Here is a 27,842-nt window from a genome sequence, read left to right on the forward strand (position 1 = left end):
TACACAAACAGCAAGTTAGGATACGTACACACAATGTGTGTGAAAGCTCTCAAATTCCTACATGCGTATCAGTCCGTACCTTGACCGTGACTTGTTTTCCGAAGGTAACGTCCCCTGATACAGTGAGGTGATCCAGTTCCAGCATGTCTGGGATGCTCTCAACCCTTTTCAGGAAGTCTCGAACCTAGAAAGTTCAATTTCTTATGTGCTGATGTGCAAAAGTATGTTCTTACAAAGTAGGCTTAAAATAAAAGTATTTAAAAGTTACTTATTACTGAACAAGTAATTCAATGTTTCAGGCCTTGAATAACTGAATTATGTCTGTGAAAATAACTTTTAAAATCAAAATATATAAACATTTTAAATCTAAAATATATGTTTAAATATGAATAAATTATTAATAAAATATTTTAAAAGTATTTAAATACTGAAAAGCTCATTTTAATAACTTTATATTTATTTTTACTAAGGCTGTCAAGCAATACATTTCTTTTTATCTAAATTACATGATGTGGAGATTAGTTAAATCTAATTAATCGCACCATATTTGGCTGAGAAATTATGTTAAATGAGAAAAGAATCAAACATAAAAAGTAGCTTTAGAAACAAAATTATTTGATTTGATTCAACATTGAATGTATTACACATAAACGTTTAGGCTGCAAGGGCCATTAGGGTGAGTAAATGAAAGAATTTTCATTTTTGGGTGAACTATACCTTTAATGTTTTTTTTTTTTATTAATATGGAAAAATGAAATGTTTTTTAATGAAGTGATACTCTAAATAAAAAACTAAAACTGCCAGTAAGTGGCGGTAAAGGTCTAAATGAGTGAATCATTGAATCATTCAATTCAAGAATGAAGTAAATGACACTTTATGAATGAGCCATTGAAACATTGGTTCTCCCGATTGATTCGCTCAAAAACAAAACGCGGATTCATTTCAGAAACGAAGCACGCTGTGTGTTGCTCGGAGACACACAACAGTTCTGCTCTGGCTTTATAGCTAATATTTTCGTTGGCATAATTGAGCAAAAACAGACAATATTGTGTCTAAAACATAACACAATATTAAATTCTTATTTATTTACCTGTTGTATAAAATCAACTTTACATTTGTACTTGTGCTATTCGGGACAGTAACGAGCGAGTGATGTTACTTCTTGCTTAACTATATCTTGATATAAATATGAGACAAAAACTCAAACAGGGGCATTTTTGATCTGATATCTTGAATTTTAGGGTCATAACTGCATTCAATAGGGTCTTATCAGTTATCACACAGTGGGTGTTTGCCCTGCTTCATGTTTGTCAGCAATCAACTTTATGAAAAGTAAGATGAACTAACTTTACGTAGGTTTGATATGGGGTGGGTGCGTTAATAATTTGAATGCGACATTTTTTCCCATAGCTAATGAATTAAATTAACACGTTAAATCGACAGCCCTAATTTTTACACAAATTTCTTTAATGTTTTAAATATATAATTTATATTGCAATAATATAAATGGCCTAATATTATGATATGGAGTGACTGGCTGCTTTACCTTAAAGGGTTAGTTCGCCCATTTAAGACATGAAGTTGTATGGAATCCTTACCAGCACTATAGTGTATACACACTGACCCACTCTGTAGTCAACTCCCTGGTCAGAGTTCTGGCCGCTGGAAGTTTTTCAAGAAAGTACTCCCGGTTAGTTTCCGGGGCCTCAAAACTGTGCGTTTTTACGTGAAAAAATTATTTGCGTTTCAAAGCTTGATTAATTTAACACACAAAAAACACGCCGGTCAAAATTCATACCTCAGTTTTAATCGGCACTATTTTCTTTCCATTTCTATCAATCCGCGCTGCTGTCAACGTCAACAGTGCGCACGTTACGATCAGCTGTTCATAGCGCGACTCGCTGACAACATGTCTGACTGCGAAACTTCTGATGATGAAACCAATTGTAGCACAATGTCAGACGGAGCAGATGAGGATGAAAGTAATTTTAGCACAACGCCAAAGGGATACCTTTATGAACCGGAGTATACCGATTCCGAACTTCAACAGATGGAGATAGAACAGGAAGAGAGAGAGCGAGAGGACAGAGATGAAGTTGTCCGAGTTGACGCTGGGCCCACAGCTGTGCCATACAACTTCATGTCTTAAATGGGCGAACTAACCATTTAAAGTCAAGTGCTCTCTTCCTGTATAAGTGACCAGAATAAGCTTTGCAGTGTATAAGTGTGCGTCAGTGCGTACCTTGGTGAAGGAGCTGCCCAGTTTGACGTGAGGTGTTGAGGGGAACTCTCTCTTGGGGCTCATGGTCAGAGAGCCAGCGTCCATGGTGTACAGGTTAGACATGACCAGCAGGAGGTCCGAGGTGGTTTTGACGGGCAAAAAGCGGCTACGGGGCACGTTGATGCCAAGCGCGTTGTCGAAGCTCTTCATGGCAGAGCCCACGGCCGTCTCTAACTGAATGACATTCAGACCGCCATCTAAAGTCTGGAGGCAGAAGAGGAATGCTATTTCATACACAAACGTCTACACGACTGTTGACATGCGTTAATGTGGAGGGTACGGTGTTCACCTTAGGGTTAACAATGATCTCCATGTCCATTGCGTTCTTTTCGTGAAGCCTTTTAATGGCCGGCAGGCTGATCCACAAGTTGTTGGTGTTGAAGATCTTGAACTTGGTGACGGATTTAAACTCGTCCACGTGAGCTTTGGGCACCTGAGCGATCTCCAGCAGTCTGAGTTTACCATCATACTGCGTCAGCGTCCCACCCTGAAACAAACAACACCAACCTGATCTGCATTGGCTAATGAGATTCAAGGCCCTTATATACTCACTCAGTTGTTTTTGTTCTTCGGTTAGGGGTACGTTTGAAATACTTTTGCAGCATTATGCTGTTGGCGAACCATCTACAACCATCCACGCTGCTGAAAGAGCCGTTTAGATGGATATGTAAGTATGTGACATGCTTTCCTCACAATAGCAAAATTACACACCCAAAAAACAGCAGATAAGAAAGCATCTGGTGTTAGCGATGTGGATTTGCACAAGCTCTACACGTCACATTTATTTATATAACACTATACAATAGATTGTTTAAAAGCAAGCAGCTTTACAATACTAAACATGAAAAAAGACAAAAAGTCAGTTACTTTTGATTAGAATTACAACTTCAACTTCTACTAAAAATGCAGCTCTACAATGTGTTGATGTTTTTATGCGCGTCTGACCTCGACAGACTGAACAGAAGAAATTAACCTATCTAGAAATTAAGTAGATTTCCATGTAAAAGAAGGTGGATTTAATATAATATAATATAATATAATTTTTAGAAACTTTACATCTGTGCTATTCTTTAACTGGAATATTTGTAAATAAACTTTTCCCATCTTTTTTTTTTCCCTTCAATTTGACTTCAATTCCAGTCAAGTCATGTCACGTTTAGTTATATAGCACTTACATTACAATATACTAAAATATTGTTCTTCAAAAAGCAAGCAGCTTTACAGTATTAAAAAAGAAAAACAGTGTCAGTGTCGCTTCCAATAAGAATTAGAGCTTTCATTTCTACTACAGGTGCCGGTCATATAATTAGAGTATCATCAAAAAGTTGATTTATTTCAAGAATTCAGCTTAACAGGTGAAACTAATATATTATATAGACTCATTACATGCAAAGTGAGATATTTCAAGCCTTTATTTGTCATAATTTTGATGATTATGGCTTACAGCTTATGAAACCCACAAAATCAAAATCTTGAAGGATTTGCACCTGCCCACATTGCCAAAAGACTGAAAAGACTATAACGTGATTCCTTGTTTATTTTACTTGAGTTATTATAGTATGCTACTTAGACCCAATCATTTCTCAACATTCCTAGGAACCTGGTTTAATTGCAATAAAGAAAGTAGTATTTGGGTGTAATAAAACTTGAAAAAAAAAACTCTAATGAAGTTAAAATTGGGTGGAAATACTGCCTTGGTGGCACTTTTTTCGGTCCTCCAAAACTAGGGTCCTGGAAATGCGTTCCTGGGACTGCGGTTCTCCGACTCGGTAGGTGGCGCTGTCACAAAAAACTAGGGTCCTAGAAATGCGGTCCTAGAAATGCGGTCCTGAAAATGCAGCCTCCGGGACTGCAGACAGATAATATTGCAGACGCGGGCTGCAATGGCGGAATTCTCAAAACGGCCACAAGATGGCGCCGTTTATCGGAAAATCCGATATTACAAAACCGATTCCCGATTATGGGAAAATGCTTAAATATCGGGAAAAATATCGGTCGATCACTAAAATAAAGGCTTGAAATATCTCACTTTGCATGTAATGAGTCTATATAATATATTAGTTTCACCTGTTAAGTTGAATTCTTGAAATAAATCAACTTTTTAATGATATTATAATTATATGACCAGCACCTGTATAAAGCAGCTCTCTAGTTTGGTCATGTTTTCACTTGCATCTGACTTCTACGGACTGAACAGAAGAAATGAGCCGGAAAAGGTTTCCACGTCAAAGGTGGCAGAGACACAGAGCACACCTTTTTTGAAAAGTTTGCTTTGGCACGCTGTTTTGAACTTTGTTCTAAATGACATAACACCAGTTCGTTCTTCAATTTCACTTGAAGTCCATCGGGGGACCATTTCAAACGAAAATGAAAATTCTGTCATTTATTCACCCTGTCATTCAAAACCCATCTGAAAAATATGAAGAATGCTGCTGCAATTCATGATGCTCTGTTTCTGTGTTCCACGAATGAAATGAGGAATACGTTGGTAACAGCCCTCACCTTCACATCAGCCCGTGTCTTATCGGTGACCTCCATGACGAATTCGCAGCGTTTGCCGCTGGCCTGGCTCACCAGGTGGTTCAAGATGTGCAGGTCCACCGTGGCACCCAGGTTATCAATGTTGGACACAAAAATGTACTCTTTCCCTTCAGCGATGAGCTTGTCCAGCAGGCCGGAGTTGTAAAAGCTGGCGTAGATGTCTCCGTGCCCGGGCGGGTACCAGGCTTCTTCATTCTCACCCGTCAGGCTCATGTTAGTGGCCACTGGTAACAAAGACTCCTTATTGATCCTGGGATACCTGTGCAGGAGCGGAAAATAGACAAGTTGACAACCCACAAAGCTGCGGCCAAGCAGTTGAGTCAAGCAAATAATAATAATACCTCAATTACTAATGTTTTATTGTGAAAACTGATGGGTGAATCAATCTTGAAATAACAACAAACTTGAAATAATATTACCTCAGTTATTGATGTTTTATTGTGAGAACCAATGTTCCCTAAAGCTGGCTGATATATATTTTGCATATATTCAATATTTTTGGGCAAAATTAACAGAAAATACCACCGTGTTCTTTAATGTGGCCATTGAGTGTTTCATATTTAAAATATCAAACTTTATATTTACAAAAACACTGGAACAAATTAATTTTTAAGACATTCGTTTCATTAACACTGTTCTAAAATACTGAATTTGACAAAATATGAGTACCGTATTTTCTGGAAAATGAAAAAATAAATAAATAAACATGAATAAGTCGTACCGTGTATAAGGGACATTTTATTATTACATTCAGGAATAATGTAAAATACTGGTAAATAAAACGAAGCGTTTACAAACAAACACCATAAACATGTTTTGGTTCCCCTCATATTCAGAACAGAGGCCTAAACTCAATTATTTAAAGCAAAACTGAAACTACCCCGTTTGTTAAATGCACTATACAAATACACTTGTTCAATCATTCAGCACAAAAACAAATGTTTTGTGTGCTTGACTTTAATAGTATTATTTAATTCGCTCTGGAAAAGCAGTCTCTGCATGTTTCAGATGATAAAAAACTGCCCCATTGATTCCAGAAAATATAGTAATTTGCTGGATTAGGATGTGTGTACCTGCTCTGGTTGAAGGTGTGTATCTTGACGCCGTGATGTGTGTACTTCTGCAAGATCTTCTTAGTGTCCTCATCTGTGTTGAAGGAATTCATCAGCACCAGGGGCACGTCTGCATTATACGACTTATTTAGATGCTGAAAGAGAGAGATTCAAATAAGATATTTAATTCCACACACCAAAATTCTCCAGTCGCTTTATTTTTGCTGTTCATTTGAAATTCATTTTTTAATATAAATATCATATATCTATATTACTGTATGACCAATTACGTTAGAGCATATGATGGCATTAAGTCACTCATTTAAATTATTCTAGATGTTAAAATACATTCTTCTCAAAGCCGGGAGCAAAAATCTCAAAAAAGAAAAAGCCAAGCACTGGTAGCCATTTCAATATAGGTATATCATAGGCATTTTTTTGTTACATAACAAAATAGTATTTCTCAATATATTACTATGTATTTCTTTTATTTTGTCACGTGGGAAAAAAAAGGTTATTTATTATGCAACTCTGGGGTAATTGGTCATTGGCACAGAGGGAAACGTTTTACCAAAGTCTGAAACTGCAAACAGGGTCTTACATCATCTTAAATAGATTGCAAATAATCCAAAGAAATGTCTAAACCCGCTAGATGACACATCATCCACTGTTCTGAAGTTACACACAATTCAGTTCTGTTCAATTATAAAAACTTAAAGAAATGCTAAAAGATTTATTTTTAAAGAGACGTATTATGCCCTTTTACAAAGTTGTGATTTAATGTTTGGTGTCCACTAGAACAGGTTTTCATGCTTGAATGTAAAAATGTAAAAACCCCCAAATATTTTTTCACATATTTCAGATTGTTGCAGCACCTCTCTTCTCAGTCTGTCAGTAACGCTCTGTTTAGTTCCTGTCTCTATGAAGCTTCTGAAAAGCACACTGTGCTCTGATTGGTCCGCTGGACGAGTGTGTTGTGATTGGTCAACCACTTCGAGCATGTTTGTGAAATGTAGCACCCCTTAGTATAACGGCGAGTTTCAACCATAGACTGTAAAAAAAGATGGACGACGCCCCTTCGCTCTCTTCCATTGGCGAGAAGTGAAGCCGCCAGTGTCCCGGTATGGCGCTGACATCTTGGGACTTGAGTTTGCGCAGTTGCGATTTCGGGACCAGACATGCGCAGTAGTGAGCAGGAAGTAAAGCCGCGAAATCAACGTCGTGCCCTCACTCTCGCTGAATCAATCGCAAGCACGCGCCTCTGCTGCAGAACAACCCATTATGTCGGTGTGAAATAATTAATTATAGAAATTTAGATATTAAATTTAAAGCTCCAATCTCCTCAGTCCTCCAAAGATCCTGAAAAAAATCCGTTGTTACTTCAGTGACTACTTTGCTCAGAGAACCTGTCGATCACAGCTGTCAATCATGATCGCCACAGCGCCGTTTTTATAGCATCAAATAACTAACTAAAAACTAACTTATTTTAAAAACAAACACTTGAAATTACATCAGCGTGATGAAAACTACAGTAAATGACAGAAACTATCTTTGGAAAAAAGAGATGTGAAGTGTAATTTAATTGTTTAGTTAGTCTCACGTCCCATTGAATAACATGGGGAGGCGGGGTTTATGACCTATACTAGGTCACCGGGGGGCGATCGAGACGCTTTGGCTTCGCTTTTCTGGGCTTTTGCGGCACGCTTGATTTCAACACACTACTATCGCAGCTTAACCAGGTCTCGACTCGTTTTTTTTGTGTGTTTTTTTTTTTGCATATGCCCCAGGCGGGAATTAGGAATATTCTGTCGTGTTTGTTCCCGCAATAAAACTCGAGACTTCAATGGAGGGGTTGTAAGGGAGTTCAGAAACAGTGACACTGATATAGAGAATAACTCCAGCTCTAGTGACTGTGCTTTGTAACTTCAAAGACCTTTTCATGCTCAAACAGCAACATTACACACTAAAGAAAGCTGAAAAAGTAAAAACATTAAATTGATCAAAAATGACAGTAAAGACGGTTACAAAAGGTTTCTATTTAAAATAAATGTTCTTTTGAATGTTCTCTTCATCAATGTATCCACAAAAAATGATGCAGCACAACTGTTTTCAACATTGATAATGATAAGAAATGTTTCTTGAACATTCAATCATCATATTAGAATGATATCTGAAGGATCATGTGACACTGAAGTGTGGAGTAACGATGCTGAAAATTCAGCTTTGATCACATGAATTACATTTTACAATATATTCAAATATAAATTAGTTATTTTAAATTATAATAACATTTCCTAATATTACTGTTTTAAAGGGATAGTTCACCCAAAAATGAAAATTCTGTCAGTAATTACTCACCCTCATGTTGTTCAACCCCGTAAGACCTTCGTTCAAACACGAATTAAGATATTTTTGATTAAATCTGAGAGCTGGATCACTCCTCCATAGGCTTCTAAGGGATTGACACTTGCCAGCCCCGAAAAGTCATTAAAGACATCGTTAAAATAGTCCAAGTGACTACAGCTGCTCAATCCTAAGTTTATCAAACAACGAGAATACTTTTTGTGCGCCAAAAAAACAAAAATAACGACTTTATTTCAACTATTCATTTCCTTCTCTGTGGGCCTCGAATCAGTTAACTAGTTTAACAGCGTAGAGCAGCGTAGAGGCCTACTGACTGTAGTCACTTGGACTATTTTAACGATGTCTTTAATAACTTTTCGAGGAACAAGTCTCAATCGCTGAAGAAGCCTATGGAGGAGTGATCCAGCTCTCAGATTTCATCAGAAATATCTCAATTTGTGTTCCAAAGATGAACGAAGGTCTTACGGGGTTGAACAACATGAGGGTGAGTAAATACTGACAGAATTTTCATATTTGGGTGAACTATCCCTTTAATGTATTTTCTATTAAAAACAAATTTTAAAAAATCTTACCAACCCCAAACTTTTGAGTTAAGTGTTTAACGTGACAATCTCATCACCAGTTTTTGCTGTAAATCAGTAATGCTCTTGTTATGAATAACGGCAGGAAGCATGTGTGATGTAATACCTCAATCTGCTGTACAGTCAGGTCCAGGAAAGTGTTTTCATTCCGGACGCTGATGAGACTTTTGGGTCCTTTGCAGCCCATGCTGGTCCCCAAACCTCCATTGAGCTTCACCACAGCCAGTTTATTAAGACTGGAGGCCACATCGGCAGGAAGACCCTTCAACTTGATCTTCTCATAGGGCTGGATCTGTTGAAGCGAGAGAAACAATGAGGGAGTGAAAGACACCCATATCAACCATCAACCATACGTGTAAACCATATCATTTGTCCATTGAGCTTTACCAGTATCCAGGAAACACACTATTATTAATAATTTTTTCAGGATACAGAAAGCTTGTGTGGAGTGGACTGAAGACAATTAATTATCTGAATTCTGCCTCTTTGTACTGTATAAATGATGTATAAAATGATGCGATAAAGACTTTATCTTTTCCGTCCAGGGTTTATTTACTCCAGTCAAACAGAGCTGGCCCTTTAAACTAAACTCCAAAAACCAAAAGTCATTAACCCGGAGATCATGACATGAAGAGCAGCACACTGTGAGAGATTTGAGAGACTGAAACAGAGACTTACATACAGTATTATTCTATATGAAATATGAGCTGATCAGATCTCTCAGAATTTGGGTGTGAAGCTTTTGATACGAGCTTCCAGCCCGCAACAGATCTAGTTCTGCACACACATCCACCTCAGATGAACAAAGCATGAATTAAAATTGCGTAAAGCAAGTCTTCCTTCAGCAGTTTCATCACAGTGCCAACTGATGAATTTAGTTCACTGCTGTCAAGGCAAAAATGTCAAAGTTCAATGACTCAGAAACTGCAAGTTCCTATTTTATTGCTTGTGGTTCACAAGTGTAGTCTTTACTCTGCCAGTTTGCATCAAAAACAATATAAATGATTTAGATCTCTAGGTTAAAGAAATATTACAATATAAACAAGTTTTAACTGACAGTATTTTTGGCATAATGTTGATTACCACAAAATTAACTTCCACTTAATTTCTTTCCTTTCCTTTTTTTTAAAAGCAAAAATCTTGTTTACACTGATAATGGAAGAGAATGGTGCCAATTTGCAATGGCGCGTGACGCAGAAGCAACAATAGTCTTTTCTTCCCTATTGTGACGTTTATCCGAGCGAAACTGCGTTAAGAATGATTTTGTCCATTGGGAATTGGTTGTGATTTGCTATTGGTTGATCTTGTGTGAGTGACAGGTTGCTCCGCCCTCACGCCAATTAACGCAACAACAGAGAAGAGATGGAGGGAAAGTTTGTTACTATTAAAGATTATGAGGGCATATGGATTCATAAAAAATAATGTTGTGCACGGATAAATAATTAATACAAACACTGCAATATTCCATAAAAAACAAGATTTTTTATACAGTACACTGCATTTATCAAATCAATTTCTCTTTATATAACCCCTTTATAAGAAGTATACTCAAGGTGACTGTTAAAACCACAGGCCAAATATAAGGTTTCAAACCACCTCTCTCCTGACTGAACAACTGCCAACTAAACTAAACATCTGAGACGTCAGTTGTACACAGCTGACCGATCGGGCATCCAGCCAACGAGCGCTTCCCCGCATGAGGACTGAACTAGAACCATTGAGAATTATGCTTTACGCTTCAATGCCGATCTAGAAGCAGCCGTGAAGTTTATTTCGTAATGGGTCTGATGAGTGTCGATCTAATGGAGCTGATTTCAGATCAGCCTGAACTTTACTAAGTGCTGTAACATGAGTTTCACAACGGCTGTGTGAAAAGAAATGTCAGCCAGAGTTGTGGGATGCTGGAAGTGCTGTGCTATTCATAGTTTAACCTTCAGTGTTTGTAGAGGGGCCGTGGGTTATTTGGGGAGGGGATCAACAGGGAAATGTCATGGGCTTGATAAAGCACCCATACACAAGCAAGTCATGCTGCTGCTGCTCTCCCTGTCTCGCTGTTCAGGGGTCCTGTGAATGCAGTGATAGTAAAGTTGCACAAGGACATGTATATGTAAGAAGTATGTCATATTATATAAGGACATCTATTTAGGATTACATTATATGTAATCTACATCTAAAATGTACAGTGGACAGATCTATAATACTAAATAATAATTATAATAATAATAAAAAAATGGGAATAATTTTATGCTAGTTTTGAAGTAAAAAATGAAAAGATTTCATTGTGTTCACAAAAGTTGTTTTTTTAAAGAGGTAATATTGTTAGTTAAAACTAACATTTCTGTTAACTGAAAAAAAAAGATGAAATAAAATATAAATATTAGTTTGAAAACTTTAAAAAAAAATCAGAAATGTCGCCTTGGCAATAAACTGAAATAAGTTTAATTTGAAGAAGTACAATGAACTGGAAACAAAATAACTAAATAAAATTTAAAACTAACTAAAAATAAAACTGAAATAAAAATAAATATTAATATTAAAAAAACTAATAAAATGGCAAAAGCACAATGAAATTGTTAAAAATTAAACGAAGATTAACATAAAAACTACAAATATAAAAATAAAAGCTAATTCAAAATATTAATAAAACTAATATAAAAACTAAAATAACACTGGTTATAATATATGTAACATTGCTGAAACAATATCTTTTTTAATATAAATTCTTTTTTATATATATATATACACAGTAGTGGCCTAGCAAATTTGACATCTTAACTCTTTATTCAAATATTAATAAAATGTGTTAAACATTTTGTAATCATATTGTGTAGTTGTGCTTGGAGTAAATTGTTTTATTTGCGATAACGCAATGAAACGTGCAGAATTGTGCAGACATCATTTTTTGGCCAGGCTGTCATACAAAGAAATTTTGAACACATGCAAAAACAAGAAAGAACCAATACATTATTAATAATTGATAATGTTGTAGTAAATGTATGCTTTTGAGTTTTTTGGGGAGTTTTTCTCTTTTTGCATAGTAAAATAAAACCTGTAGCTGAAACAAAATAATTTTGTCATACGAATACCTTAACCAAGTTTTGGGTTTTGTTCTTCCTTTATTCTTGAAATATATATTATTTAAACATGACATTCTTTCCTCATATTTTGATTTTAGAGTCATTAAAACAAATATCCCCTCCAGACATCACTTTTGGGCAGTACTGTATATCTTATTATCTCATTTTTAATTCCACTCATCTGTCTCACCGAGTCTTCGGGTGGTCTCTGGATCTTGGCCCAGTCAACAGACGGTCCCTTCTCCTGAAGGAAACGGTGAAAGAGCTTCTTGAAGCCCTCAAAGTCCTTCCTGGAGATCTGCAAGAGCACAAATAAGCAGATTACAGTTTTTTTTTAAGTTTGGTAGAATGTTAAGCTCTATATCCTGAAGTTCAATATTCAATCATTTGTATAGTTTCAGGGCCAATGGGGAAAAAAAGTCTCTGGAGTCACACTAGACAGGCTGACAATTGTGAGGGTTTTGGGAAGCTGTCGGCCTAAACTATATCGACCAGACCTATGAATAGAAACTACAACTAGAAACTACTCTTGTCCCATAGACTGCCATTGCGAGTGCATTACTGTACAGAGTATACAAATCTTTCCTTTATTTTTACAAACTGAACACTACTCCATAGAGATGAACTTGTATTAAACCTGGAATATCCACCTTCCATTTAATGCTTTATTAAATTAATAAAATAATTTAGAATATTGAATCTGAATGCTTTATAACACTGAATCAATACCTTATAGAGTTACGGATGTGTGATTAATCATATTCCTAATTACTCAGTATAACACTGTGCAGCATAAAAGCATAATTAATACTCTGAAGATTCTCCTTTAACCTTTAGACTAAACCTTCTGGTGCTTCATCATGGGATGACAGACAGTGATTAAGATTCACTGCCTTCATTAGGTCACAGTTTCATAAAAACTCATGAATAAGTCTGCATGCTGTGTGTGCCATAACTTATCACATTATTAACAGCAGTTTCATTGTGAATAAACATTTCAAAACTAGGCTGCATAAAATAGATTTCCAATATGTGCACAAGACTTCGAATGAATCACTTCCAAATGAGTTTAGTTTTTTTTTTTTGATTAATGTCAAGATAAAAAAAAAGATGTTTATATAATTTGATTTTTTTTAAATGCATCTACCAAATTATTGGAAATTTAAAGTTTCATTATTTTCAACACACTGAAGAGGTTACTGACGTCCCCGAGTACTGAAGCCATTGCCTGGTACTCCCCAAGAAACTACGACACCTCTCTGCATGGGTGACACCCCCCCCGATCCCCCCCCCCCCCCCCCCCGATCCCCCCCCCCCCCCCCCCATCGAGCCCTCTATCGTCCGGCACCTTAACCCGTCTCAAGATGGGCTGCTCGCCCCTCCTAAGCCTGTTCTCCCCGAAAAAATGTATCGCTTTTGCGCGTCAATCTACCAGGCCTCTTATAAAGCCTCGGCTTTGTCTGTAAGAGCACGAAACGTCTCCTCCCTAATTTCCACTTACCAACCGAGCTCCTGATCGACATGGGAGAACAACGGGAGAAAGGGACGTGCACTCTCTGGAAGGAGATTGTCACTATTAATGGCCTCGTTCTAATGCCTGTAACTGTGGCTTAATCTATCTGGTCTCCCCCATAGTGAAAAGTGGCGCATCGCTGGAGTGCCGGTTGAACCTGGCCGCGCTTTCTTTGGTCTTGTCGTCGCTTTAATACAACAACGTTGCGATGTCTAGAATAAGGAGGACGAGGCTTTCAAACTTTGCCTTCTTAGAAAGCCTGCGCAGCGCCACACTCCCGCTGTGCTTCCACCTAACACCCCTGCTACCGTACGCCATTTCCATAATGCAGACAGGGCTATTAAATCCCGCAGCAAGCCACCGGCTCAGCTTCGTATTCCCTCGTTCAAAAGACGGAGACAATCTGTCGGCGAGGTCAGCACCCCCTCGCCGGTGAGTGCCCACCTCAAGTGTGCACAGGCTTCACTGATCCCCGTGGTGCACAGGCTTCACTGATCCCCGTGTTGGACAGTGTGTGCTTTTATCTGGGTTTTCTTTCTGAAAGCCGATGTCCTTCGAGGCGGCTTTGCTCTTGGCCTTGGTATCAGCTAAACGTGGCAGTGAGCTACAGTACATGCACTCTCGGTGCATTCCTCGTGCACTAAATTCTCCCTTAGGTTTTCCTTAAGCCCAATCCGGCTTTTATGCCTAAATGCTTCCCTGCGTTCACATCGGAGGTGTTGGAACGGTTAGCTTTTTACCCTCCGGGGGGATCAGGGGCTAAATGCTCTGTGTCCTCTTCGTGCCTTAAGGTCATATATGACCAGGACCAGTGCTTTCCGGAAGAGCGACCAGCTCTTTATTTCATGGGCGCCCCCTCACAGGGGGAGTCACATATCTAAGCAACACCTCTCACATTGGCTTGTGGAAGCCATCGGTTTGGCATATGAATCTAAGGTAGTGACCTTTTTTTCCTTTCCAATTACATATTGGAGTAAAGGAACAAAGGGTGAATGGGCCGTCAGGCTACGCACATTCATATCACAAAGCATGCATTTACATTCCTGCCTGGGTGTGTGAATATATATATGTGTTGCAGGGTTTACTTTCATGTGTGTGCCTCATACATATTTCATGTCCTTTATGCAGTTATGCGTGTGCGTCAGGGATGCAAGGTGCATGATTATGGGACGTGTCAGACACCGCCTCCTTGGGGCGACCGTCCTTCTCTGGCTTACAGCACCTCACTGTGAGTGTATTGGATAAACAGGGAGCTGTACATGTCTCTCCCATAGGTGGATCTCAAACATGAGATAATGAAAGAGAACAATAGGGAACTGTCGTAACCCTGGTTCTCTAAAACATTGAGTGCAGAGATCCACCAGCTTTGCCCCAGTTGCCGCCCGAGAAGGGAATATACTTACTGGAGAACAGCAGCACATGCAGGCCTTATGCTCTAAGGTGAGGGGGTGGGGCCTCGGCTTGGGCGTTGGCTGCGCGCTCGCCATTGGCTGGTGCAATTGGATGCTTCTGCAGAGGTCAGGTAACGATGCCCTTCCAATAGGTGGATCCCTCCACTCGATGTTTCAGAGAACCGGGGCTACGACAGTATAAAGTCCAATTCTGAGTGGAAAAAAGACTGACTTTTTCTCAGAATTGTGACTTTATAACTCGCAATTGCAAGTTTATATCTCGTAATTCTGAATTTATAACTCGCAGTTGCATTTTTTTATCTTGCAATTCTGAATTTATAACTCGCAATTCCGAGTTTATATTACCGCTGTTCGAAATTTAAAACTCGCAATTGCGATTTTATATCACGCAATTCCGAATTTATAACCCGTTATTGTGAGTTTATATCACGCAATTCTGAAATTAATTTATAACTCGGAATTGCAAGTTTATATCACGCAAAAGTCGCAATTGCCTTTTTTGTTTTTTATTCAGTGGCGGAAACAAGCTTGGTTGCTGCCCCTTAAAACAATAAGTCTATACCATGTTTCCTTTCTGCCAGGTAAACATATGAGTGATGATATATCTGGGTATGTGTGAGTTGGGCGTTAGAAATGCATCAAGGACAGAAGAACCACTGGGACGTGTTTGTCACCTCAAACGAGCACACAGTTTGCAGGACAAGGGTCTCACCTCCGCCTCCGGTGTCTTGGTGGTGGTCAGGAGCTTCTCCAGCTCTGTGTGCATGGAGTTCTCTTGCTGCAATCTCAGTTTCTCCTGAAACTCCACCATGCCTGCATTAGAGCTGCTTCTATACAGATCTGACATGCAAACACAAGGAACAAAAAACATAACTTCCATTAAAAACTGATGATTATTAGGAATATTTTGTCCTACCATGGTTTTCGGTTCTCTGAAGTACCATGAGTATCATGTAAATAATGCATATATCAGAGTAGCATTATTATCATCTAACATCATTACCACAACAACAGGCTATGAAGAAAAAACTTACCAGCAACAAAAGACATGTTCAAGAACTTCTGACAACTCCCAGATTAAAAACAAAACAAAACAGTATCAATCCTGAATGGATTTCACCAGTCTAGAAAGGTCCAAATCATCAACTGCTGTAAGGTTCCTTCTATTACATTACATAAAACTACAACAGCCTCAATGTAGCAGTAACAAGATGCTTTGAGAATCTCAGATACTAAAAAAGAAAAGCTACAAAGTGTTCAAAACAGTGCAGCATCCGAACTCGAAGCGAAGCCTCTGTAGAGCCTGATCAGATGAGATTTCAGACACATTCACCGACCGTCATGCTCAGGCAACCCGATCAGGGCTTTGTAACGGACTTCTGCAATGACCGAACCGCTGAAGGAGATGCGCAAAGAGAGAGAGAGAGAGAGAGTAGCGCACGATTCTTTTAATAAACTCCAGCACTGCCCAGTGCCCACCCGTCACGTCATGTCACGTCACGGACTCGGGAAAAAGTAAATAAGTCCAGAAACAGTGAACAACTCTTACAGGTACAGTATTTAATGCGTCAGTTGAATTATTAATCGCTTCACCATCGCTTTGTCACGTGCAGCAAGAACTGGACGCTGTTGACACCTGAGACACTGGATGCGTTCTGACTGAGAGCTGGACGTTCGAATAGAACGCGTTCTCGAATCTGACTCTGCAGGGATTTTGATTCATCCGATCCCAGTGACAGGAATCTTCTGAATTCATTCACTAAAACGTTCGTTCACTCCCATTTTCTGTTGGTAAAATGATTTGTTATAAAGTGAATCCGTTTCGTTTAAAAAACACAGACTTTACTCAAACAAAGTCATTCTTCTTTGTTAAATTTGTGACATTTTAATTGTGTTTGTGTCTGTCAGTGATTTTCCCGCCTCCATTCTGTCCTGGTTGTGAATGAGAATTCTTGTTCAGTGAATCGCGTTCACACTCAAAACTGTTCAGTGAAATTGTTATTTTAGTATCGAGATACTAGCCTATTGTAGTTTTAATTTTTTTTAAATTTCCTTTTTCAAAACAAAATTGCAACTACCCTTTTTTATTCCGTGGTGGTAAGTAATGCCAAAGCTGCCGAAATAATAAATAAATTCATGAATACATAAAAAATATATATAGCAACAAAGAAATGTAAAATGTAAAATAAATATACAAATATTTTTTTTTTAAATAAATGTGTAGCCTATTTACACTTGTATTTCCTTATTTATGTATAATTGTATTTTCCCCCACATATGTATTTTTCATTTATTTTCACATTTATTTATTTATATACTGTATGTATTTATGTGTACCTTTATTTATTTACACATTTATTTATTTATACATTTCTTTGTCCATATGGTAATAAGGGGGGTGTGGTTTACCGCAGACGTAGCAATCGAGCTCAGAGTGTTAAGTGCAACCGCAAACTCAATTCATTTTCAAGAATTCTCTTAAAGCGCAAGATAAAACGCTGCTGCTTGTCAATGACAAATCAGATATTACATTATTCACAACAAATAAAACTGCAGTTAGCTTTATATGATCTAAAACAACACAATATAATACTCGCATTAATTACTCATTGATTACTAAAACAATTAACGGCTTAATGTACTAAGACAGTGATATTGGATGACCAAATTCAGCACACAGCTTATTAATAAAGCATACAGATGAGCAGAATAACTTAGAATATGAAAGCAGTGAGCTTATTTGCACGTTAAGCATTTTCCTCTCAAAACCGTTATAAAGAAAATGCTGGATATGGCTTAATCTACTTTCCTGTAGTAGGCCTACATCTTATTAACAATCTGTATACTAAATTTGGTACTTCAATATCACCGTCTTAGTCCATTAAGACGCTTAGTCCATTTTCTATGGTTTTATATGCGAGGAAAACGTTTAACATGCAATTGAGCTTGTTGCGTTCATATTCTGGGCTCTTCTGCCTGATTGTACATAGTATGCTTTTTTAATAAGTTTAATGAATATTGTCTTTTAAACTGTCTTAATGTACACACTTCCGTGTCTGTTATCAGATTATGTGAAGACATTTTAGAAATGGACGATATTTACAGCCATGTCCTGGATAAAGAGTATGGTCAACATTATATACATACAGTTATGGTGATATTAAATGACTTAAACGTGATATAGGAATGAGGCTATATTGCCCATCTTTAAGTCATTCATTCCCTGTCTCACTTGCAAAGGCATGTCCGCAGACCTTTTGCAATTTGTTTTGGTCACACCACAAAATGTCACTGTGGCCTCAAAGCTTCTCTATTGCCACTCTGAGCTCGATTGCTATGTCTGAGGTAAAAGACGCCCCCTCATTACCATGTGGACAAAGAAATGTATAAATAAATAAAGGTATAAATAAATAAATGTGGAAATAAATAAATGTAGACTTAAAAAGATATATACATAAATGTGTAAATGAAAAAATAAATGTGGAAAAAAATATGATACACAAATACAGAAATAAAAGGAAAAATGCACATTCATTTTTTCATTTATTTGTATATTTATTTATGCGTTTCTTACATTTATTTTATATAGCCTGTTTATTTCTTATTTTGAAAGTTTTGGCATTCCAGCTAACTCCCATAAGCATGCCACTTTAGTAATTTTACCACTCTGCATTTGTTTTAGCACTTCGTGATACTTCTAGCTGTTTTTGAACGCAGTAACTGTTTGAAAGCCCCCTTTAAATGTCAACTGAACAATTACAGTTGACTGTGAGTTTTACTGATATAGCACACAGCAATGGGATGAGGGGGAGTAAGCTTTTTCTGCTAATACAGACCTAAATAACTGCTTCTGTCTGTCCAGACACGAAAAGTCACAAATAACCTCCTTTTCCAGTTGATAGAATTAAATATGTCAGGAACTTTGCTCTACAAGAACTCCAAACTCAATGGCCCCTTGCAAACAAACACAAGCACTGCCCACACAGATAGTGGTTTGGAGGGGTTGGGGAACAATAATACTGAAACACAACTAGACAGCAGACAGGCTTGCTTTTTCTCATTTTTTGACAAGCCATGCGAGGATACTCACGTCCTGTGCACAACACGCTGCTTCAAGGGCGGAAATGTCACAAGTAAGCGGTGTGTGGGAATGATGTTTGTTCACGGACCAATCAGAGCAGGGGGCAACCTGGCTCGACCAATCAAATAACAGCTATTTGGGTTTCTTTGACGATAGCGTTCGACAGCTTAAGCATGTGAAACAGCGTCATCTCTTGGTTATGGTTGTAAACAAACACACAATATATTTTTATTTTATCCGTGCTTTTATTTTATATTAAAGTTTTATAAGAAAAAATTCATGCTTTGGTAAATCATTATTAATCACAATTATGACATAAAATTAGAAATTATGACCAAGTCATATTTATGAAAGTCGAAATTGAGTTATAATTATGACATAACAGTCGAAATTGACCAAAAACCATTATCTTGAACTTTTGTCAATTGGAATTTAAAAAATCATTATTGTTTTTCTTATGTGGTGGAAATAGGTTAACCATCCTACAATCCTAGAAGGAAACAGGAGAGTAAGACTGAAGATCCAAGCTTCTCCTTGAGCCAATTATGGAAACATATTTACACAATTTGAGCTAAATATTCAAGTAGCTTGCTTATATATATATATATATATATATATATATATATATATATATATATATATATATATATATATAAAATATTATGAACTTCTGTGTGTTCATAGCTAGAGATGAGATGGACATGATCTTGCATGAGAACAACATAATCCAAACAAATCTGAGATTTATTTTCCACATGGCATTTTATTGTTGCATGACAGATGATCATTATTTTGGTCAGGACAACCTTGTGTGTAACAGTTTTAATTGGAAATGTTTTCCTTCAGGTGTTGCCCCGGACACTTCAAGCAGAGTAAGTTACATTGAAAATGTTTCTGGTGAAGCAACACACGCACGCACGCACGCACATGTTAAGATACACGAATATCCACACACACACGGTCAGCTGTGACATCTACAGGGCGTTACAGTCGGGGATTTGGGGACTTGGAAAGGTCTAACGGCTGCTGTGTTGTCTTGAGTCACGCTCCAAGGAAAGTGAGTGCCGTGTCTCTCTCATCGACCAGCTCAGTGGTGGTGGCGTCCATCTTACCGCGGGAGAAATCGTTGATGGCGAGTCCGTCAACCACCTTCCAGGTCTTGTTCTGTTGAGGTCGACATACAGAAACACATGAAAATGAGTAGTACTTACATATAACTTATAAATCTACTATATTTTTTAAACTACTTAATGCTTTGATTTATTTTATTCATTATTTTAGTCTCCTACAATAGGTTCACATGCATCGAATGGCAAAAAACACTTTAATTCTCTCATAATATACATTGCAGCATCATCTCATCTCATCTCATCTCATCAGCTCTACTCCGATTGGTCAAATGGTTCAGTCTGTTGTGACTGGTCTACTCTGATTGGTCAGATAGTTCAGTCTGTTGTGATTGGTCAGATGGTTCAGTCTGTTGTGATTGGTCTACTGATTGGTCAGATGGTTCAGTCTGTTGTGATTGGTCTACTGATTGGTCAGATGGTTCGGTCTGTTGTGATTGGTCAGATGGTTAGGTCTGTTGTGATTGGTCTACTCTGGTCAGATGGCCCAGTATTTTGTTATTGTTCTACTCTGCTCTGATTGGTAAGATGGTTCAGTTTGTGATTGGTCTACTCTGCTCTAATTGGTCAGATGGTTCAGTCTGATTTTTTTTCAAAACAATTTTTTACCCATCACTGTAACCTTAACCAATGAAATTAACTGCAAGGCGGGATGTGAAAAAAGCATAATTGGGGTTATTTATTTATTTAAATGGTTTAGGAATTCAAAACTTTCAGTGATGAAGGACAAACCTTGATCTTAACAGGGAAGGAGTACATGAGGTCATCATCAACTCCATAGGAATTACCAGAGGAGTAGACGCCCATAGACACCCATTCGCCCTGCTCAGAGACAGAATGATTTAGCATTAATAAACTGGAAATATTTAGGAATGTTTTACTTTCTATGTTTTATTTTCTTCTGTAAAGGGTTCACTTCACAGAGGTGCAAACTCACATCAGGAGTGCCGAACCAGATGTCCCTCATGTGGTCACAGATGGCTTTGGCAGCAGACATTGCGCTGGAGAGCTTCCTGGCCTTGATGACAGCTGCACCTCTTTGCTGCACCGTCTGCCATATAGAAATTAAAAGACTTACAGATGGGTAAATTAAAGCAATAAGATACAAGAGGTCTAGTAGTGCAGCGATGTATGAAGCAGAGCTCACATAGAAGTCACGCAGCTTTCTGCTGGTCAACAGGGAATCTGACTTATGGGGAATCTGAAAGGGGAATTCTTTTGCCCCATACGCAATTCCTGATTACATGGATTTCTATTGAATCATCACCTGTGAAAATTCACAGAACAACGATGAATATAATGCCCCTTTAACAGTGACTTTGCCTCAAATCTTTGTTGCAGGGTGATTAAAACCCCACTGAACAATAAATATTTAAAATTGTTAATAATAATAGTAACTTTAATGTGGCTCATCTAATCTAGGGCTGCATGATTTGGGGATCAAGTGTGATTTTTCTAATCTTTTTTTTTTTTTTTTAAATATCCAGGTTTGCTGTGCTTGTTAGTAGGCCTGCACAATTTGGCCTATATTTTGTTATCATATTTTAATATCACTATAAAATAATAGTAATGATAATTATTATTAATATCTCTAGTTGGAACTATCCATTTTATAATGAACATAAGTCCCGACAAAGGCAAACATTTTTTCACCATTTACAAATGTGACGTTTTTTTTTTTAAATTGTTCTTTTGTGATCACTTATTTGTACTACAACAAGTTAGAGTACACAGACAGCAAGTTATGGCTTTTCAGATTTCCCTCCTAGATAATAAAAGGCCTGATAATCTTACAAAAGTGGTTCAGATGTTGGACTTACGGAGATGAAGTCGCCCTTCAGCCAGCTTTCGTCATTCACAGCGTCAAAGGCTGCCATCTCCTTCCCATGGTGGTTCACAATAGCATGGTGCACATCTGGGTACTGAGTTGAGGAGTGATTTCCCCAGATAATCACATTCTTCACATTGTCAGAGGACACACCAACACGCATCGCCACCTACAGGCATGGAGGAAAACTGCAGATGAGCAAGAGGCCTGTATGTGTGATATGTGCTTATCTGCATGGAGGGCTAAAAGTTCCTCAAAAATGGCATATGATGATCACACAACATCAACACCGAACTCACTCTGATGGTCTATGAACTATTTTAGAGTACATACCAAAAAATGGCTACTCTAGAACTAAGCTATATGTGGGACACTGCCATTGAGTTTGACAATAAAGAAGCTCAGTTACCTGCAGCTCTGGAAAGCACAAAGACTTAGAGAGTTTCAATAAAGCAGAACAACAACTGAAGGTGAATGAGGCAGTGGGGTTCGGACCTGAGAGCGGGCCCTGTTATGGTCCAGACGGGTCAGGCAGGAGAAGTTCTCCTTAGGAATGGAGGGAGCAGATTTAGAGGCGATCAAACAGTTGGTGTTGGCTGGGTTCCCGACAACAAGCACCTATGGAAAGAAAAGAAAAATTGAACGCCATAACAGCAGACACCAAATACTGACAAGTGACTTAGGCCTGTATCGAATTATCACATTGTTGTCTTAAATTAAATGGCTAGAAAACCAATAAAACTGACAAATCAAGTGAACACAAAACTCACTCAAGCTGCATTATTTGTTGCAGACATTTACCTTGACTGTCTTCTTGGCGTACTTCTCCAGTGCTTCACCTTGGGTTTTAAAAATGGCCACGTTGGCCTTAAGTAGGTCCTTCCTCTCCATGCCCTCTTTTCTTGGCATAGACCCCACCAAGATGGCAGCGTCAAGATCCTTGAAGGCCACCTCAACCTTATCAGTAGGAACCACATCTGTGAAAGGGGAAGACAGAGAAACAGAAGGACAGAGATATAGTATCAGAGTAACATCAACCCTAACCTTATTTTTTTTTAAATTCTTGTTGAACTAACTACCTGACTGGACCAGGAGAAAAAAAAAAGTATTCTTATTGTTTATTGTAATAAGTTATAAACTATTTTAGTTGATCAAGCATGGGAGAAATGCATGTGACTGAGAGATAAACTCACGTAAACTGCACATGCAAGCATTTTAGCATCAGTATTGGGAAATGCAGCCTCATTATGCCTGTACCAAGACTATTATTTAACAGGAGCATGTGCTGACATTATCTCCTGACACTTTCATATCACATCACCATAAATCGTTTATGAGACTTCTGATATTTCCTGAATTGGCTCAATTCATCGATAATCTTCAGAATGACAGTTAGTAAAGATCTATTTATCAGAATGGACTTCAACCAAAGCACAACTTCTGTGATAAAAGTTGTTCTTTGGCCGCCTCCTCTCCGCTTCCCATTGTTGGAGCACCATCCCGTTTCCCATTGGTCAGAGACTATCCCACAGTGCGAGCCAATAAGGTGAGTCGGTGCTGGTTACACCTCCCTGCTCTTAAAACACTGTGTACCACATGCTGTTTTTTTTTTGTGCTACTGCTGCAGATCCATTCTGCAGAGTCACGCTTGCTCTTCTGCATTTTAATACATTCCAGATGTTGGCTATAAATAAACCAAGTTGCCGTACAGAGTCTCTAAGTGTCCCTTAGGAGTCAGATGAAAACTGTGCCACCGTGATGAGGTTTGTTTAAAACAAGAGAAGCAACCCCTCACCCCTCAGAAGAGGAAGAGCACAATCCTGCAGCTCCATTACGACCCCATCCAGCACGGGCAGCATGGGAGTGATATCCAGAAGCACCAAGATGATTGGCTGACAGAGGAGGCAACAAGAAACAACATGCATGTTACACTGCATCAGCCACAGACAGAAAACATGTTCGGAATTAAATATGAGCAGGATAGTATACGATTTAGACAGCGGACATACAATTACACAAATTCAGTAGTACACTTCGTTCATGTCTTTTTTGAATTTCAGGTTTAAAATTAGTGCACATTTTGCCAAGAGAAACAGGGAGTAGTCTTGGAACGATATGACGGATGCAAGATCAGTCAGTAAGAATATTTTATTGTTATATAGGCTATCTATATGATTAGGCTATAAATCATTGCATATTGTATTATCAGAATCATTAACATGTATCTAATAATCGGTTCAAAACAATACATCTCAAAATTACTAAACATCAGCTTTCAAGTGTTTCATGCACAGTACATGTATTACACACTGCATAAATGATCAGCGACTTATTCTGAGGGATCAAAAGAGTCGCATATTTTTAATCACACATTATATAACACAAGAGCATGGTTTACAATCCAGTTTGCTCCACTTGCAGTTTCCCCCCCAGTGTCGTGTTACGCAATAACCCAGTCTCACCTGGTCCTTGCCGAAAACATCTCCTTTAGCAATGCTGTACAGCAGAGAATATGCGATCTGTCCCGCTGCGCCAGTCACCAGGACTCGGATCGGCTCGGCCTGCAACAAAACACACGGTCACTGTCCTCTACAGCATGACCTATTTATTGGAACAAAGGCCTAACTATCTGGAATCAGTAAACAAATTATATCAGAAGTGGCAGATTTTACTATTTAATAACACATAATTGTTGCAGTGAATGGGAATTCATTCATTTCTTTTTACATCCTCCTAAATGACTGAATGAATCAGTGATGCAACGGATGCTCCGCGCCACCATGGTAACGTCACTATGTGCGCGAGACTGTAAATTCGACGAAAATGTCCACTTCGAAGTATTTGCAAATATAATCTGACAAAATTGGGACAAAATAGCGCCAATGGTAACAAAAGATGGCACCTCAATTACACACACCACAAGAACGCGGAAATGACCGTTAAACGTTGATTTAACTGCTTCAAAACAATTCAAAATAAATCGTTACCTGATCACAGAGTTCACATTAATCAAGATATCAAAAACTAAATATGACCCAAAATTGTTTGGAAGATCAAACAAGCCCGCCATGCTATACAAAAAAACATTGCGAACTTGATTTGTTTATGCTAACATATCGTGCAGGACTAAAATGGAGGGATGAGAATCTCACCATGTTTCGGGTCTGATTGTGCAGGTTGAGATGTGCGATAAAGATGTGCTGCTGCTCTACCTCAGACTGAACGGAGGGTCACCTCTATTCTTGTATGGAAATGTGTCATGTGCTTTGACAAGCACAGAAACGCTGTACACTGGGATATGTAGTTTATATTGCTACTCTCCCACACCAACCAACTTAAAAAAGGAACTAATTTACCCATAAGAACCCGCGCTGAAGCCCTCCCATCCTACACGCCCCCAGCACTACTATATATGGAGCAAAAGCCTTGGAAACCGTATAAAGGTCGAGTTTTGAAAGTCCCTTTGAGTTATGGTGTTAGGTTCGGGTCCTTGAACTACAAATTGTCTAATAACCAACTGAAAACAGATTAGTTAAAGTTATGTCATTTGAACCAACAGTCAAACAGAATAAGCATCTTTTACAGTGATAAAGAGGACATTGAAGACAAAAAATAATCATGTAGGCCTATGTGTATACGTGCGTCCTTTACAATAGACATTAAGAGGTCATTAAAGACAGTTTCTTTGAGTGTGTGTGTGTGTGTGTGTGTGTGTGTGTGTTTCTAACTCTTTAATAACAACATATCCTGCTCAAATGTTGACACAATGTTGTCACCTTCTCAGATGACATTAAAAGCAGCGTATGCGATTTGTTCCAGAAACATTTTTTGTTATGCTGTTTTAACATGTCCCATTATAAGATTTCTAGCAGAGGTTGTCAGGTTTTGATTTTTTATCAGATAAAACAAAACAAAAGAGCTTTTTGGTAGCAAACACTTAATATGGGTTTGGTTCTGCACACACACACACACACACACACACACACACACACACACACACACACACACACACACACACACACACACACACACACACACACACACACACACACACACACACACACACACACACACACACACACACACACACGATGTGTTTGGAGCCATCAATAGCAGCCATCAGATTTTTTTTATTGGTCAAGAAAATGCACTTAATATGACTTGTTCTGAATGTTGTTCTTTTATTATGAACAGACGTCTCAACCGTTTGGTAGAGGATTGTATCTAAAATACTGTAGGGTCTAATTAAATTTTTTTTTGGATTGTTGTTATTGTTATCATAATTGAATAAAAGATGCAAAGAAATTTTGCTTTATTCATGGTGCGTACCCAAGATAACATGATTACACCATACCTCAGGATTAAATAATGACCCTGAGTTAACCAATGTAAGTTTTAATAGCCTCTAATATGCTTGGCTTCTACAGGCTAAATTATGCATACTATCACAGTCTCCCTCTGCATTTCACTGGTGTGACCAGCATGAGTGTGTGTTTAAAACACAGAGTATCGCTACAGATCAGCCACACACTCATGCAGATATTTGCTGTTATTTGGGACAAAGGCACTTCCGCCAAGTTAACATTACATAACACGCTGTTGGAAAGGTGGAGGTCCAGACGGAGCGAGTGCTATCCATGGTGCTAGACTCTGCTTGCCAAAAGCATCCTAAATTAATCATCATGCCCTACTGCCGTACTATAAGATTTCAAGGCGTGCATGATGAATGAGACTAATGCCAGTATCAACTAATCCCTACAGGAAAATCCAGCTTAAATGTGTTTTTAAAAAATAGCTGGTTTCTAGGTTCAAGCTGGTCATTAGCTGCTCCTAAATGGTTTATACTTGATCTAACATGGTAATTGACTGGTTTACCAGCCTGATGATCACCTTAAATTGCTATGTCCAGCAAATTACCATCTTAGACAAGCTAATGGCCACCTTGGGCCAGGTAAAGACTATTTGGACCACCTATAAACCAGCCAACACATTCCAAAACACTGCAACCATTTTAATATGAAATTTCTATCATGAAATCAATTGCTTTAAATAGAACTATCAGATATATGTTGAATAATGCTTTAGCATGCACGGTAAGGATAAATCCTGAATGATATTTTAACGCATACCGCTTGTGTTCAAAGAAAAATCGTACGTTTATGGTGCATCGTACTCCTCCGTTGTCAAGGAGAGGCGTCTTACCTGCGCCGAAGCCGTGCGCACCACCAAGTACATAGCCGACAACAGGGTCAACATTTTCAAGCAGTTTGTCCCTCGAAGTGTCCGATGGAGTCTGTTTTCCCTCACCAAAATACAAAAGTGGGTGTTTTTGAGGGACGCACTGAGACGCAGAGCGGTGTCGCGGTAACCCGAGAACAGATACACAAGAGTCGCGTGGTGTGTTTTCAGTTACCCTTCCGCACCTAATGAGCTTTAGGAGACAAAAATAACTCTACATCGAGTAATCTTTCCACCATTTCTGATCACAAGGCTAAATTAATGAGGTAGTGATCGGAGCTGCGAAATTTGGGGGTGACGTCAGTCAGGGTATTGATGCTGCAGCGCTGAGTTGCTGCGTGAAGAAAAACATCCCTCATGGGCTTCAGCAGGACATGCTGCGGGTTTACATGAGTGGACACACGGTCACAGGACAAGGGCTTTGATCATGTAACCTTAATTATAACAATGACATGTTATTGTGGGTTATTTATTTATTTCATGCCATGAGAGGGGGTAATTTCTACATTGCAGTACATTGTCATGTTCCCCCATTGTGTCTTAAAGGGATAGTTCACCCAAATTCTGTATGACTTAGGCTACTGTCTTCAACAGAGCACAAAATAAGATATTTTGAAGAATGTTGGTAACCATGTAACCATGCAGTGGAGGGGCTCGAGGACGCAGCTTCAACTCGAGCTTATATATACCCCCCAGTGGGACTATAGACTACTAATGCTTGGATGATGAGTATGGTAGCAAGATGCC

General features: G+C 38.4%; 2 protein-coding genes across 5 annotated transcripts in view; both read right to left on the reverse strand.

The window, feature by feature from the left end:
- The window catches only part of ugp2a (UDP-glucose pyrophosphorylase 2a), a 20,337-nt gene extending 1,360 nt beyond the window's left edge, over window positions 1-18,977 (reverse strand). The window contains exons 1-9 of one of the 3 annotated variants that reach the window (XM_077246092.1): window positions 18,912-18,977; window positions 15,534-15,661; window positions 12,087-12,194; window positions 8,926-9,111; window positions 5,896-6,029; window positions 4,784-5,081; window positions 2,571-2,768; window positions 2,243-2,485; window positions 80-184 (exon numbers count right to left, since the gene is read on the reverse strand). In XM_077246092.1, coding sequence (XP_077102207.1) covers window positions 80-184; window positions 2,243-2,485; window positions 2,571-2,768; window positions 4,784-5,081; window positions 5,896-6,029; window positions 8,926-9,111; window positions 12,087-12,194; window positions 15,534-15,632 — 1,371 coding nt within the window. In that variant the 5' untranslated portion in view covers window positions 15,633-15,661; window positions 18,912-18,977. Of the gene's footprint in view, window positions 1-79; window positions 185-1,527; window positions 1,559-2,177; window positions 2,486-2,570; window positions 2,769-4,783; window positions 5,082-5,895; window positions 6,030-8,925; window positions 9,112-12,086; window positions 12,195-15,533; window positions 15,662-15,855; window positions 16,479-18,911 lie in introns of those variants that run through there. The other 2 variants (XM_077246091.1, XM_077246093.1) reach the window with 2 other exon arrangements.
- A 668-nt stretch (window positions 18,978-19,645) lies between these two features.
- Window positions 19,646-27,577, reverse strand: mdh1aa (malate dehydrogenase 1Aa, NAD (soluble)). Of its 2 annotated transcripts, none has more exons than XM_077246094.1 (9): window positions 27,060-27,577; window positions 24,320-24,418; window positions 23,653-23,749; window positions 22,659-22,834; window positions 22,353-22,475; window positions 21,850-22,026; window positions 20,967-21,080; window positions 20,762-20,851; window positions 19,646-20,066 (listed from the first exon to the last, which is right to left on the reverse strand). In XM_077246094.1, exons 1-9 carry the CDS (start codon window positions 27,111-27,113, stop codon window positions 19,944-19,946), a joined length of 1,053 nt encoding a protein of 350 aa, XP_077102209.1. In that variant the 5' UTR covers window positions 27,114-27,577; the 3' UTR covers window positions 19,646-19,943. The 2 variants fall into 2 exon arrangements, with proteins under 2 accessions (XP_077102209.1, XP_077102210.1); XM_077246095.1 differs by lacking the exon at window positions 27,060-27,577 and adding an exon at window positions 25,010-25,189.
- Window positions 27,578-27,842: the final 265 nt, after the last annotated feature.

This window comes from Siphateles boraxobius, unplaced genomic scaffold, assembly GCF_051911475.1.
Source record: "Siphateles boraxobius isolate OS27281-9 unplaced genomic scaffold, OSU_SipBor_1 29, whole genome shotgun sequence".
Taxonomy (NCBI): domain Eukaryota; kingdom Metazoa; phylum Chordata; class Actinopteri; order Cypriniformes; family Leuciscidae; genus Siphateles; species Siphateles boraxobius.

Bases quoted from the DNA above. Each gene is read 5' to 3' on its own strand.
- mdh1aa (XM_077246094.1), bottom strand. From the start codon at position 27,113: ATGTTGACCCTGTTGTCGGCTATGTACTTGGTGGTGCGCACGGCTTCG. The intron at 22,476-22,658 runs GTAAATGTCTGC...TTCTTTCCATAG, and splicing joins ACGCCAAGAAGACAGTCAAG to GTGCTTGTTGTCGGGAACCC. The intron at 20,852-20,966 runs GTGAGTTTGCAC...GTCTCTGAGCAG, and splicing joins TCTGGTTCGGCACTCCTGAT to GGCGAATGGGTGTCTATGGG.